Raw genomic sequence first — 13955 nt, forward strand, 5'->3', positions numbered from 1 at the left:
GGCGTCGTTGCCGGGGACCCGAGAGATCGACCAGTGATGGCGGACAAGTCACCAGAAGATGGTCATACCGCGTCCGATTCTGAACAGGGAGACCTGGACACCGGAAACAACGACGCGGACCCAACCCTTCACCAGGGAACTGACGACCAACATACGGAGGGCACCTCTGGGTTAAAAAACCCAAAGGTAAACTCCTCGGAGGGACGAGAATCAGGAAAGGAAGGGCCACCCCATGCAACCGAGCTAATGGGATTGGTCCATGGTCATCAAGGTCGTTTGGAACAACTGGAACAGGAATTAGAGCGACAACGAGAGGCAGAGCGAAACCTCAGGAAAGAGATAGAGCGACAAAAAGAGTTAGAGAAAAAACTCTTGAGGCTAGAATCTTCCCTTAGAAGTCGGAACTCTCGCGGCGACCGAGAGGAGTCTTCCCTGGGAGGAGAGGATCCTTTCAGTGAGGACATCATGAGGGCAAAAGTTCCAAGAAACTTCAAAAGTCCTGATATGAACCTCTATGACAGAACCACGGACCCGAAGCATCATCTAAGCAATTTTAAAAGTCGGATGTATCTGACTGATGCTTCTGATGCAACTCGCTGCAAGGCTTTCCCAACCACGCTATCAAAAGCGGCGATGAAGTGGTTTGATAGCCTCCCTCCAAGGTCGGTTACCAGCTTCGAGGACTTCTCGAGAAAGTTTTTAATGAGGCTCTCCATCCAGAAGGATAAAGTGAAGCACGCACCGAGCCTCCTGGGAATAAAGTAGGAGGTCGGAGAACCTTTACGTGACTATATGGAAAGGTTCAATAAAGCGTGTTTGGAGATTCAAGACCTGCCCACTGAAGTGGTCATCATGGGGCTAGTAAATGGACTTAGGAAAGGTCTCTTTTCACAGTCCATATCAAAAAGGCACCCCACATCCTTGAATGATGTACAAGAAAGAGCTGAGAAGTACATCAACATGGAGGAGAATGCCAGACTACGAGAGCCGAATTGGCGACCTGGGCATCCCCACTCGATAAAAGAGAAAGAAAGAGAGCCCAAGAAGAAAGAAGAGCTCGGTCTCGACAGACCGAGGAAATATCACTCTTATACTCCTCTAAAGGTTTCCACGGTGGACGTATACCAAGAAATCTGCAATACTGAAAGACTGCCGCCTCCCAGACCCATCAAAAATAAAAAGGGAGGAAGTCGCAGCGACTACTATGAATACCATAAGATCTATGGTCATTCAACAAATGATTGCTATGACCTTAAAAATGTGATAGAAAAGCTTGCCAGAGAGGGTCGACTTGATAAATATCTCATGGAAAAGTCGGACAATCATGGGAAGAGAAAGCGAGAGGATGGGGACAGAAGAGACCCGCCACCGCAAACCCCCAAGAGACATATGCATATGATCTCGGGAGGATTTGCGGGAGGAGGACTCACCAAGTCATCTCGCAAGAGACACCTCAAGCGAGTCTACCAGATCGGGAGCGAATCACCCGACCTCCCCACAATCTCATTTACAAAGGAGGATGGGCAAGGGGTAATCCCTGGACATGATGATCTAGTGGTGATAACCATGATCCTAGCCAATGCCCATCTCCACAGAACTCTAGTAGACCAAGGGAGTTCACCAGACATCCTTTTCAAGCCCGCGTTCGACAAACTAGGGTTGGACGAAAAGGAGTTAAGAGCCTACCCCGATACCTTATACGGATTAGGCGACACGCCGATAAAATCACTAGGATTCCTACCCCCTTCACACGACCTTTGGAAAGGGAGAAAAATCCAACACTCTGAGCATAGACTTTATAGTCCTCGACGTGGGGTCAGCATATAATGCCTTAATTGGCAGAGCTACCCTAAATCAACTCGGAGCAGTAGTGTCTACCCCTCATCTTTGCATGAAATTTCCGACACTTGCGGGGATAGCAACGGTACAGGGAGACCAGAAATTGGCGAGAAAATGCTACAATGAAAGCCTGAACCTAAGAGGGAAAGGCAAGGAAGTCCACAACATAGAGCTCGGCGGCACAAGAGCCAAAGAAGAGCTGTGTCCACAGCCAGAAGGAAAAACTGAAGAAGTACAAGTCGGCGAAGAGGAAGGAAAAAATACCAACATAGGAGCCGACCTAGAAGAAGACCTAAAACAAAGATTGACAAAGCTCCTAAGAAATAACTCTGACCTCTTTGCTTGGAAAGCTTTCGACATGCCCAGGATAAACCCCGAGCTCATGTCCTATAGGCTCTCGGTATATCCGGGGTCACGACCTGTACAGCAGCGAATGCGTAAGCTCGGCCCAGAACGAGCTCAAGCGGTGGAAGAGCAGGTACAAGCTCTCCTGGAAGCTGACTTCATCAGAGAAGTAAAATATCTAACATGGCTAGCAAACGTAGTGCTAGTCAAGAAGCAAAACGGCAAGTGGAGGATGTGCGTCGACTATACCGACCTGAATAAAGCATGTCCCAAAGACCTATATCCACTTCCAAGCATTGATACTCTAGTAGACTCCAGCTCAGGGTATCAATACTTGTCGTTTATGGATGCCTACTCGGGATATAACCAAATCCCGATGTACAAGCCGGACCAGAAGAAGACATCATTCATCACGCCTAGAGCGAATTATTACTACGTGGTCATGCCCTTTGGATTAAAAAATGCAGGGGCCACGTACCAAAGGCTGATGAACAAGGTGTTTGCTCCCCACCTCGGGAACTTAATGGAGGTGTACGTAGACGACATGCTGGTGAAAACCCGGGAAAAAGCCGACCTCTTAACAAACCTCACGCAAGTTTTCAACACCATAAGGTCGCATGGGATGAGGCTAAATCCCGCAAAATACACCTTCGCGGTGGAGGCTGGAAAATTTATAGGATTTATGCTAACCCAAAGAGGGATCGAAGCAAATCCCGACAAGTGCAAAGCCATCCTAGAAATAAAAAGCCCGACTTGCTTGAGAGAGGTTCAATAACTGAATGGCCGACTTGCAGCCCTCTCCAGGTTCTTGGCAGGGTCAGCATTAAGATCTCTTCCACTGTTCTCTCTACTAAGAAAAGGATGCCAGTTCGAATGGACTCCAGAATGCGAAGAAGCGTTCCAGGAGTTCAAAAAGTTCTTGAGCCAACCTCCAATCCTAACCCGACCTCTAGTTGGGGAAGAGCTCGTCCTATATTTGTCTGTAGCAGACAAAGCTGTCGCATCAGCCCTGATACGAGAGGATGAGGTCGGACAACATCCAGTGTACTTCACCAGCAAAGTTCTACAGAGTCCCGAACTAAGGTACCACAAACTAGAGAAGTTTGCTTACTCCTTAGTAATAGCCTCACGGAGGTTACAGCCTTACTTCCAAGCTCACACAATAAGAGTCCGAACGAACCAACCTATGAAGCAAATCCTCCAAAAGACGGATGTTGCAGGGAGAATGGTTCAGTGGGCGATAGAGCTCTCCGAGTTCGACTTGAAGTACGAAACTCGGACAGCAATCAAAACCCAATGCCTCACCGACTTCATAGCGGAGTACGCGGGAGACCAAGAGGAAAAGCCAACTACGTGGGAACTATACGTAGATGGATCCTCAAACAAGACAGGAAGCGATACAGGCATAATACTAGCCAATGAAGGGGGAACACAGATAGAGGTTTCCCTCAAATTTGAATTTCCAGCTTCTAATAATCAGGCAGAATATGAAGCCCTGATTGCAAGATTAAAGCTAGCAGAAGAGGTCGGTGCAACCAAAGTGCTGATATTCAGTGACTCTCAAGTGACCTCCCAAATAAATGGAGAGTATCAGGCCAAAGACCCGAATATGAAGAAATACTTGGAAAAAACTCTGGAGCACCTCAGACGCTTTGCAGAAACCGAGGTCAGACACATAACTCGGGATCTTAACAGCAGAGCAGATGCCATCTCCAAGTTAGCAAGTACCAAACCGGGAGGAAATAATAGAAGCTTGATCCAGGAAACTCTCCAAGAACCCTCTGTGGTGAAAACAGAAGACAAACAAGATGTCCTTGAAGTAACCGGGCTAAACCTCGGATGGATGAATCCCTTGGTCGAATACCTAAAATTCGACATCCTCCCTAAAGAGGAAAAAGATGCCAAGAAAATCCGGAGGGAAGCACAATACTACACTCTGGTAAAAAATCTCCTCTATAAAAGAGGAATATCAACACCACTACTGAAGTGTGTACCGACCTCAAGGACATCTGAAGTACTAGAGAAGGTTCATAATGGGATCTGCGGAAACCACTTCGGAGCCAAGTCACTTGCAAAGAAGATAATCCGAGCTGGATTCTACTGGCCGACCTTGCAAAAAGATGCCACAGAATTTGTGAAGAAGTGCCAGCCATGCCAGATACACGCAAATTTCCACGTGGCTCCCCCCGAGGAGCTCATCAGTATAACTTCTCCATGGCCCTTTGTAAAATGGGGGATAGACTTGTTAGGACCTTTTCCACAGGCCCCGGGACAAGTCAAATACTTGATTGTGGGAATAGACTACTTCACAAAGTGGATAGAAGCAGAACCATTAGCCACCATTACGGCGCAGAGAAGTCGGAGGTTCCTCTACAAAAATATTATCACAAAGTATGGGATACCTCATTCCATCACCACAGATAACGGGACCCAATTCACTGACTCTACCTTCAGAAGCCTAGTAGCCAGTATGAAGATAAAACACCAATTCACCTCGGTGGAACATCCACAAGCAAATGGACAAGCCGAAGCAGCCAACAAAGTCATACTGGCAGGACTAAAGAAAAGGCTACAAGATGCAAAAGGAGCCTGGGCTGAGGAGCTCCCACAAGTATTATGGGCTTACCGAACGACGCCTCAAAGTGCCACAGGGGAAACACCCTTCTGACTTGTCTATGGTGTAGAAGCCATGATACCAGTAGAAATCGACGAGCAAAGTCCAAGGGTGATCTTCCATGACGAGGTCGGAAACATACAGGGGCACAAAGAGGAGCTTGAACTGCTCCCCGAAGTTCGAGAGCAAGCCCAGATAAGAGAAGCGGCATTGAAGCAGAGGATGACTACCAGATACAACAAAAAAGTCATTCGAAGAAGTTTTACCCCAGACGACTTGATCTTAATCAGAAATGACATTGGAGTCAACAAATCTGGGGAAGGAAAACTCACAGCTAATTGGAAAGGACCATACAAAATTAGTGAGGTCTTAGGAAAAGGCTATTATAAGATAACCGACTTAAACGGCACCGAGTTACCAAGGTCGTGGCATACCTGTAATATGAAAAGGTACTATAGTTAAAAGCGAAGTCTACTCCCTAATGTACTCTTTTCCCAACTTCATGATTTTTTCCCAAAATAAAAGGGTTTTTTCTGAAGGAGGGTTTTTAACGAGGCATCACAGTAGAGACTAAGGGACAATAGACAGTCAAAAACCCTTAGTAGCAGTAAAGAACCTTCACAAATAAATAAAGATCTTTTACAATATCTCTTATAAATTCCTTCTCGCTTTTCTTTCTTTCTACGAAACGCGCCGACTTAAGATCGACAAAACGTGAAAATCCCATGAACCGACCTAGATGGTCGTCAGGATGAAACGACGAGGTACAAGTCGGTGTAAAGAGGTTATAAAAGTGGATCGTGAAAAATTCGGAAACATTCCGACTCATAAGTCAGAAAAACCGAGCAGCAAAGAAAACGCATCACAAAAATAACCTAAGTCATAGGAACTCAATAAATCTTGAGTATAAGGAATACCGAAAAGAGATCAGAAAACCTATTAAAAGCGCCAAAGCAAAAGACTGTCCCAAGTTCTTAAAGAAAAAAGAAACTTAAAAGGAGGGACAGTCAGCCAAGAAAAAGGGGTCTTCAAAATAAAGATCAAAAGGGGTTTTTCAAAACCTAAAAACAGAAAAGCATGCACACAAAAAGACAAAGAAAGGTAACTTAAACCCTTATCCAAAAAAGGGGTATTTTTTGTTAACCTAAACTCTTTATCCAAAAAAAAGGGTATTTCTAAATATTTTGTTTATAGCCTTAAAAGTCCAAGAAAAATGTCAATAGACCATCACCACCACATAAAAACAAATAAGTTTAAAAAAGAGGGGGACCCACAGGCCGGGCCCCCATATAGCCACAACAAATTTTTCAGCTAGTAAGGTCGTCACCACCAGAGTCAGGGAGATTAGTCGGAGCACCACCAGAGTCAGGGAGAGTGGTCGGAATGCCATCAGGGCCAGGAAGAGAAGTGTCCATAGGAGAAGAAGTAGAAGTTTCCGAAGCCTTCGAGGAACTCGGAGTATCCTTTGATCGGGGAGAGGACTCCGTTATCCTTTGACCCCGAGTCTTTAGATCAGACTCGGTGACATAGTGGGGAGAGGGAGGAGAAACGATAGCTCCGTCGACGACAATTTTATCCGGATCCAAAGGAGAGAGATCCAGGTCGGGAGCAAGGACTCCGACCTGTTCCTTAAAAATTCTCCATGCTTCTTCAGCCCCGTCAGCAATGGAGTCCTCCAGCTCTATATAGGCCTCCCGAGCCCTCATCAAATCCTTCTTCACCTCCACAAGATCCTCGAACAGACTCAAGTAACTCTCCTGCGCCTTCTCCCTCAGACCCTCCGCCATGGAACACTGGGCCTGCAGCTTCCTCTCCCTCTCCTGGAGACCATCCCTCTCTTCCTTTAACTTGGCGACCTCCTCCCTCAGCGCCTTCTCCTGCCCTTGATATAAGAGAAGCCTCCCCTCTAGCTCTTCAACCCTCGAGGATGAACCCAGAAAGCTAAGAGGAGTCTTCTCAAAAAGATCAAGGAACTTTGTGTACACCCCCGCCGCCCTGATACTCTCCTGAGCCAGAATGGTAAGGTGGTTTCGTACAGAAGCATCATCCATACCTATACGGGTATGAGGATAGATATACTTCCGAACGAACTGAGGCGCATCCACCTTGACCTCACTTTCAAAAGAAGAGCTAGACTCCAAGGTCTTGCGCTTCTTCTTTTCTGGCTCAGGAGAAGATCGAGGAGGGGGGACGGCAGAGAAGAAGCTGAGGAAGAAATGACAATGGGCTGGGTAGGGGTCCCCAAATTGCGAGAAGAGGGGGGAGGGGAAGGAAGGGAAGAGCTAGTTACCCTGGCGCCACCAACTCTGGCGCGGGATCTTGCCTTGGCCTCCTGAACTCTCTGGTAAGACTCCTTGGAATTCTTCTTCGCCATCTCTGTAAAAAACAATTAGGTAGCTAAAATCAGCAAAACAAGTCGGAAGAAACAAGTCGGAAAATATAAGCACACAAAAAGCTACCTAGTTGTGTCTGGACAAAGGTCGGAAACCCCTGGAGAAACTTTTTTGTATCCAGATAAGGGGCCCTCCCCCATACTTCTCGGAGGAACCCCACGATGGTTGTCTCCACTTCATCCAAATCATCCAAACTATATTTCTCACAGGAGGAGGCCTCCAATCAGTACAGAGGGAAGCAAGGAAAAGAATTCTCATCTAGGAAAAAGGGATGGTGACCTTCTACAACTTGAACTTTGAAAAAATAATGTTTGAAGTCATGAAAGAATTCATCAAAAAGAGTGAAGACTCTCCGATCTTGTATAGCTCGGAAAGACACCCACTGTTGTTTGTTATTTTGCCCACTAAAAGGCTTGGTCATGTGAAAGAGGAAAAAGAAAATCCTCAGAGAAATAAAAAAATCTAAAGCATGGCTGATAAATTGGTAAATTTTCAGAAAACCCCAAGAATTAGGATGCAGTTGGGTAGGAGCAACACGGCAATGGCGTAAAACAGCAATCTCAAAGTCGGAAAAAGGAAGAAAAATGCCCAGGCGAGTAATCATGCTCTCATACATATAGAAAAAATGAGGGGCTGCCTCAGAAGTCCTCCCAAAACAAACCCGGTCTTCCGGACCCGGGACAATCAATTCATATTTCGGCTCATTTTCGTCAGAGGTGCAAAGCCTATGATGAGTGCGAAGATTGGTGATGAAGTCGGTATCAACAAAAGGTTCTTCCCCCAGAACCGTGACATCCACCCACTGAGCAAGGGTTTCTATAGAAGACATTTTTTCCTAGAAAGGGTTAGTGAAACCTACAAAGGAAAAAGAAAAAAAAGATCAAAAACAGGGTCTCTAAGGGGCCTGAAAATCAAACAAAACAGAATCACTAGAAGCCTACAAGCCAACTCTCCTCTCTAAAAATAAAAACACACAAATGAAAGCATTTTATAAAAAGAGAGTAGAGAAAAACTAACCTTTGCTTGAAAAAGAATAGGGGCAGAGAAAGATGAATTCCTTCGAACAAAAGCTTCTTCCGAACAGAGGAGAGGAAGTGTGAAAATTTTCAGAAACGAAGCCAGGAAAGAGAGGGAAAGTATTTATAAAAACGTTGGGCATAATGATAAAAATGGAAGTCGTCATTTAAAGAGAGGCACCGTTCCCAATGTAACTGATCTCCGCGTATGAATACACAAATCCCTAACAGACGCAACGTTTGATTAGACGCGACTGTTGAGAATTTTTAAAACACGTCGGTTCTAAAACATCACGTCGGTCCCCTATCAGGTCGGTTATGGTCCTGGGTTAAATACTCGACCCCAACTTTTAAAAGAAATTGGGCTCGAGTAAGGGCACTGTTCATATCCTGGCCCAACGCTAAGGCCCAGGTCCAAACGAAAGACCCAACCCAAAAGATTGGGCCTCATCCTACACCGACCTTCCCCTGGAGAAGTCGGTTCTTAACACGTCTTGCCCTAAAGAAGTCGGGAACTGAGATTAGCTGGCAGATAGGCACTCATTCAAGCTAGTAACCGCCCCTAAAATCTCTCAACCCACTTCCAGGAGCCATATTTCAACTTCCCTAAGATAAAAGGATGGTTATCCACCTTAAAAGGTGGAACTATTCCAACGGTGGTTATTGGTTCACCACTATAAATACACTGACACTCCTCAGGTATCACTAAGTCCCAATACTTCCTAGACCTGCTTACGCCCTTGCTGACTTAGGCATCGGAGTGTCTTTGCAGGTACCACCCCCCGCTCATTCATACTCACAAGTTGGACGGAGGCTCAGACGAGTGATCTATTGCGAAGGCTTCCCTCATCAGACGATCGGGCCAATCTAACGAGTCCAACCCATTAATCTCCGGTTACCCATCGTAACAGTTATATTATTAATAGAATTTATTAAATTAGTTATTAATATTTAAAAGTATAAATTAAAAATATATTATTAAATTATTATACTAAAAAATAAAATTAATAATAAAAATAATAAATTCTGCGCTGTTAAATTGATGTTGACCAAAGAAAAACAAATCATGAAAAAGAAAAGACCGTGGAAGTGGAAGTGAAGCCTGAGGCAGCAAAGGAATCATAATCCCACTGTCACAGAAATTTCTTACTCAGATATATAGAAAGATAGATGGAAGGAGAGAGCGAAATAGAAAAGGGGAAATATGCAGCTGATATTTCGTCCATAAAGGAAGCACATGACAGAATCAAACCATTTATTCTCAAGACTCCAGTTATGTCGTCCACCTCTCTCAATGCCTTATCGGGAAGGCACCTCTACTTTAAATGCGAATGTTTCCAGAAGGGGTAAGATATCTAGTCCCAATGAATTCCAATTTCAACTGTTCTCTTGTTTTCACTTTATTCTATGGTTCATCAGTGGAGCCTTTAAATTTCGAGGTGCCTGCAATGCTGTTTTCTCGCTAGACGATGAAGATGCTTCTAAGGGAGTTGTAACACACAGCAGGTTTGTCTCTGCAAGTTGTTTTGATTTATCAGATTAGGTGTAGGTTTAGTCCTGATTGATTGTGCTCTCCAAAATCAGTGGAAACCATGCTGCAGCGTTGGCTTTGGCCGCGAAGCTACGGGGAATCGCTGCATATATTGTTATTCCTAAAAATGCTCCAACCTGCAAGGTTGAGAATGTAAAGAGATATGGGGGTCAAGTTGTCTGGTCTGAGGCTTCTGTGCAATCAAGGGAGGAAATTGCAAACAAAGTGTGGCAAGAAACTGGTGCTATCTTTGTTCATCCCTATAACGATGGCCGCATATTGAGGTGGCAAGAAACTCTTTATGCATTGTGTCACTGTTTCTTTTGTTCTACTTCAAAAAACCTGACATAAAACGTTATCATTTGAAATGGGGATAAGTAGAAATTGTGTAATGTTAGGGAACCGACTTTTTTTCAGTCAAAATCAATCAATTTTTTAAAAATTATTTTGTTTATATTAAATTCTAGATTTTAAATTATAAATCTAAATTCTAAAGTTGGCTAACTAAAAGTTGGTCCCCGTACATACTCGTAGAAATTTGATGAATTTTACATCATTGCACTTTTGACATATTTGGTTGTTCTTGCAGTGGTCAGGGTACCATATCCTTGGAGCTTCTGGAACAAGTTCCACAAATAGATACTCTTGTAGTTCCCATAAGTGGTTTGTTCATTCTTTTCTGCCAAGATGTGAACCAAAATGTTTATTTTGATTTCAGCATCTAGTTCCTGATTTTTCAAAAATTGTAGGTGGTGGTTTGATATCAGGAATAGCATTGGCTGCCAAGTCTATCAATCCTGCTATTCGTATTTTTGCTGCTGAACCTAAAGGGGCAGATGATGCTGCACAATCCAAAGTAGCCGGGAGGATAATAACGATGGCCAAGACAAATACTATAGCTGATGGCCTTCGAGCATTTCTTGGGGATTTCACATGGTAAAGATAAAACTCTCCTCATCGAGATTGTCAACTAAACATGTAGTTCTCGGTCACCTTTATTGTTCCCTGCCTTTTACATGATTAGAGAATTCTATGTTTTTTGCTTTGTTTTGTTTTATTTTTGAGGGTTTTATTCTGACATTCATCTTTTAGTGTTGCTTTTCACGATTCTGTTAAGTCGTCATGTTTGCTCATGAGTCGTGATACAATTGGAGCAGGCCTGTAGTGCGAGATCTTGTCGAGGAAGTTATAACTGTGGAAGACAGTGAAATAATCAAAGCCATGAAACTTTGCTTTGAAATTCTTAAGGTTGTTGTTGAACCAAGTGGTGCAATTGGTCTTGCTGCTGTCCTATCTGATACTTTCCAGAAAAATCTTGCTTGGAAGGATTGCAAACATATCGGAATAGTAGTTTCAGGAGGGAATGTTGATCTGGGCATACTTTGGAATTCTTTGAACAAATGACAATGGATTCTTTTGTTTTACTTGTGTGAACCTTCATTGCTCTAGATATAAGTGTTATTTCATTAATGATGTAGCAGTGTCGTGTTGATATGTTTACTTCAATGCTACTTGTTAAATTTATTTTTTTCAAGAATTGTGTGGACTAATATTTTATAAAATAAAAAAATGTGGGAACCCTTCCTGTTAGAGCTTGCCATACCCTGTGTTTCCGTTCTTAGTCTTCTAAAAAAATTGACATTTTAATTGATTGCTCTGTATTGGTTTGGTTGGTCCTCTTTCTAACCAAAAAGAGTTATATTAGGTGTAGTTATTTTTTTGGACATGGTCAACCATTTATTATTAGATTAAATTTTAACAGAGCCCGTCTTTCATCTAATGATGGAAGATGAACGAGTCAACACCATGTCTTGTGTAAATAAGTACAACAAAGAGTTATCTAATAAAAGATAATGAAATTAGCAAGGAAGCATTAACTAAATTTGTGATTAGATAGGTAAGGATGCAAAACAAATTAGAACCAACCATTTCCCTTAATTCTCTCCTCAGTTGAATTCTTTAACCACTATCTCAGTCTTCTCAAATTTCCGCCTCTCCTTGTCCAAAAATCAAGGATCTTATACCTTGCTTTCTCTCCATTGTTGTCATTGTTACTTTCGCTCGCACTATCCATATTCTCCACTGCTACTTTTTCCTCTCATTTCCTTTGATTAGCTTTCGCGGCACTTCTTCCTCATTGCTGGCAAAATGGTATGTTTTTTTCCCTCGCCTCTTTTGCTTATGTTTGCATGCTATTTGATTCTTCTACTCTGTAATAATGTGAATTTTCTTGAAGACATGCACCATGTTCTTGACATTCCCACATTTGGAAAATATAACGTTTTAAAAAGAACACTACTATTTAACTATTTTATACATTATAATGAGAACTGAAATTTCACATTTAATAAATTAAGATCATTATATTAAGTTAGGAGAGGTTGACAATAATGAGGAGAATGAGCAAATGTTGCAATCAATTGACAAGTGCATATCATCACATAGCATAGCACATTAGCACATAAGACTTTTAATTCATGACATGAGATGTTGGTGCAGGCAAATGCAGCGTCTGGAATGGCTGTGGAGGATGAGTGCAAATTCAGGTTCCTGGAGCTTAAAGCAAAGAGGATCTACCGTTACATTGTGTTCAAAATTGACGGACAGCAGGTGGTGGTCGAGAAATTAGGGGGTGCTGGCGACAGTTATGATGACTTTATGGCCAGCCTGCCGGCTGATGAGTGCCGTTATGCTGTCTATGATTTTGATTTCACAACCGATGAGAATTGCCAGAAAAGCAAGATCTTCTTCATCGCATGGTACTTATATGCACTGACTAGACTATTGACAATTAGAGATATAACCATTCATGTGCCTCCTCCTATCTGCGTAAGCTTTTGGGAGGATTGGTATTATGATATGGTATCAGAGTTTCTATGACATAAAGTTTAGAGTTCGAACTTTGTTAGACCCTAAAATGGAAAAAATAGCATAAGACAAATTAAAAAAATGAAGGCTTATGCAAAAAATTCAAGCAAATAGAGTCCACATGAATTATTATCTCTCTAACATTGATAGATATTTCGGAACAGATGGAGTTATTAAAAGCAGTTTAATTTAATGCAACATTATAGATTGTTTGTATATGATATTGTAATGGGGTGCATGCATGTAGGTCCCCAGATAGCTCAAAGGTGAGGATGAAGATGGTGTATGCTAGCTCCAAAGATAGATTCAAGAGAGAATTGGACGGCATACAAGTGGAATTGCAGGCAACCGATCCAAGCGAGATGAGCTTGGACATTGTGAAAGCTCGAGCCATCTAATCTAAGCATGTCTTTCTTGATGTTACCATAGAGCGAGCAATGATGAATGACATGCACTTTTACTGGCATATTGTTCTTCCTTAAAAGTTAAAAACTCAATATATGCTTGTTCAGTTTTTTCTAGTGTGATCTTGGATTGTTGGTTGGTTGGTTTAATTGGGTCTATCAAGTTGCCAATCTAGCCTCTTGGTTTTTCAATTGGGGTTGGCTCTTGGGCAATTGTATTAGCTGTTACTGCAAAAATGATCAAACAAACTCATATATGTATGCTTAATGTCTCCAATTCTTCTTTTAAAACCATATTTTGGATTGGAAAGACCTTATCTAGAGAATGGCTTTCATATTTTTATTTTTTGAATGATAATCGTTTAAAATTAGGCTCGAATAGGATATCTAGCAAGAACCATGAGAAGATAAGAATTTTACATTAAATTAATTAACCATCAACGTAAAATTAAAAGATGAAAGTGTTATATAGAATATAATAATTTAGATGTTCAAAAATGTTTTTTTTTTCTTGGACAAATGTGATTATGTGATATTAATGGAATATTACAAAGTTGATTTTGTTCTTATTCGTGCAATATACGAAAAATATTTAACTTTTGTATTTATGTTTGAAATATGCTTTTAAAATTTTTTTATGAATATATTTAACTTATTTAACATATTTTTTATTTATGCAATTATACATACTTGATGAATTGTTTTACAAAATTCTCACATAATTTAAATATCAATTTAGGTCTACCTTTATAAAATATTAAGACAAATTTAAAAACTTCTCATTAAATTTGAAAATATTTTCACAGCTATTTCAATTTACTGCAGCTCATCAAGTTCTAACACAATAAAAACACCGTAGTGTTAAATTTATGGGAAAGTATAGGGAGGTAATGGAATATTTGTACAATATGTACAATGGAGGTTTATAGAGTATTAGAGATATAA

The 13955-nt window shown here is 41.9% G+C and overlaps 2 protein-coding genes across 3 annotated transcripts; both read left to right on the forward strand.

Annotated features, from left to right (window-relative positions):
- The first annotated feature begins 9273 nt into the window (after positions 1 to 9273).
- Positions 9274 to 11338, forward strand: SR (serine racemase). Of its 2 annotated transcripts, XM_016334056.3 has the most exons (6): positions 9274 to 9553; positions 9627 to 9713; positions 9792 to 10022; positions 10328 to 10401; positions 10488 to 10674; positions 10896 to 11338. In XM_016334056.3, exons 1-6 carry the CDS (start codon positions 9378 to 9380, stop codon positions 11140 to 11142), a joined length of 1002 nt encoding a protein of 333 aa, XP_016189542.3. In that variant the 5' UTR covers positions 9274 to 9377; the 3' UTR covers positions 11143 to 11338. The 2 variants fall into 2 exon arrangements, with proteins under 2 accessions (XP_016189542.3, XP_088365218.1); XM_088509092.1 differs by having other exon boundaries at positions 9296 to 9713.
- Positions 11339 to 11750: 412 nt separating this feature from the next.
- On the forward strand, positions 11751 to 13331 carry LOC107630809 (actin-depolymerizing factor 7). The gene is made up of 3 exons (XM_016334055.3): positions 11751 to 11889; positions 12238 to 12497; positions 12854 to 13331. Exons 1-3 carry the CDS (start codon positions 11887 to 11889, stop codon positions 13002 to 13004), a joined length of 414 nt encoding a protein of 137 aa, XP_016189541.1. The 5' UTR covers positions 11751 to 11886; the 3' UTR covers positions 13005 to 13331.
- Positions 13332 to 13955: the final 624 nt, after the last annotated feature.

This window comes from Arachis ipaensis, chromosome B3 (assembly GCF_059453495.1).
Source record: "Arachis ipaensis isolate K30076 ecotype BB chromosome B3, ASM5945349v1, whole genome shotgun sequence".
Lineage (NCBI taxonomy): Eukaryota > Viridiplantae > Streptophyta > Magnoliopsida > Fabales > Fabaceae > Arachis > Arachis ipaensis.

Coding starts and splice junctions, on each gene's coding strand:
- SR (XM_088509092.1), top strand. CDS start 9,445: ATGACAGAATCAAACCATTTATTCTCAAGACTCCAGTTATGTCGTCCA. Junction 9,714..9,791: donor GGAGTTGTAACACACAGCAG/GTTTGTCTCTGC, acceptor CTCCAAAATCAG/TGGAAACCATGCTGCAGCGT. Junction 10,023..10,327: donor AACGATGGCCGCATATTGAG/GTGGCAAGAAAC, acceptor TTGTTCTTGCAG/TGGTCAGGGTACCATATCCT.
- LOC107630809 (XM_016334055.3), top strand. Junction 12,498..12,853: donor AAGATCTTCTTCATCGCATG/GTACTTATATGC, acceptor GCATGCATGTAG/GTCCCCAGATAGCTCAAAGG.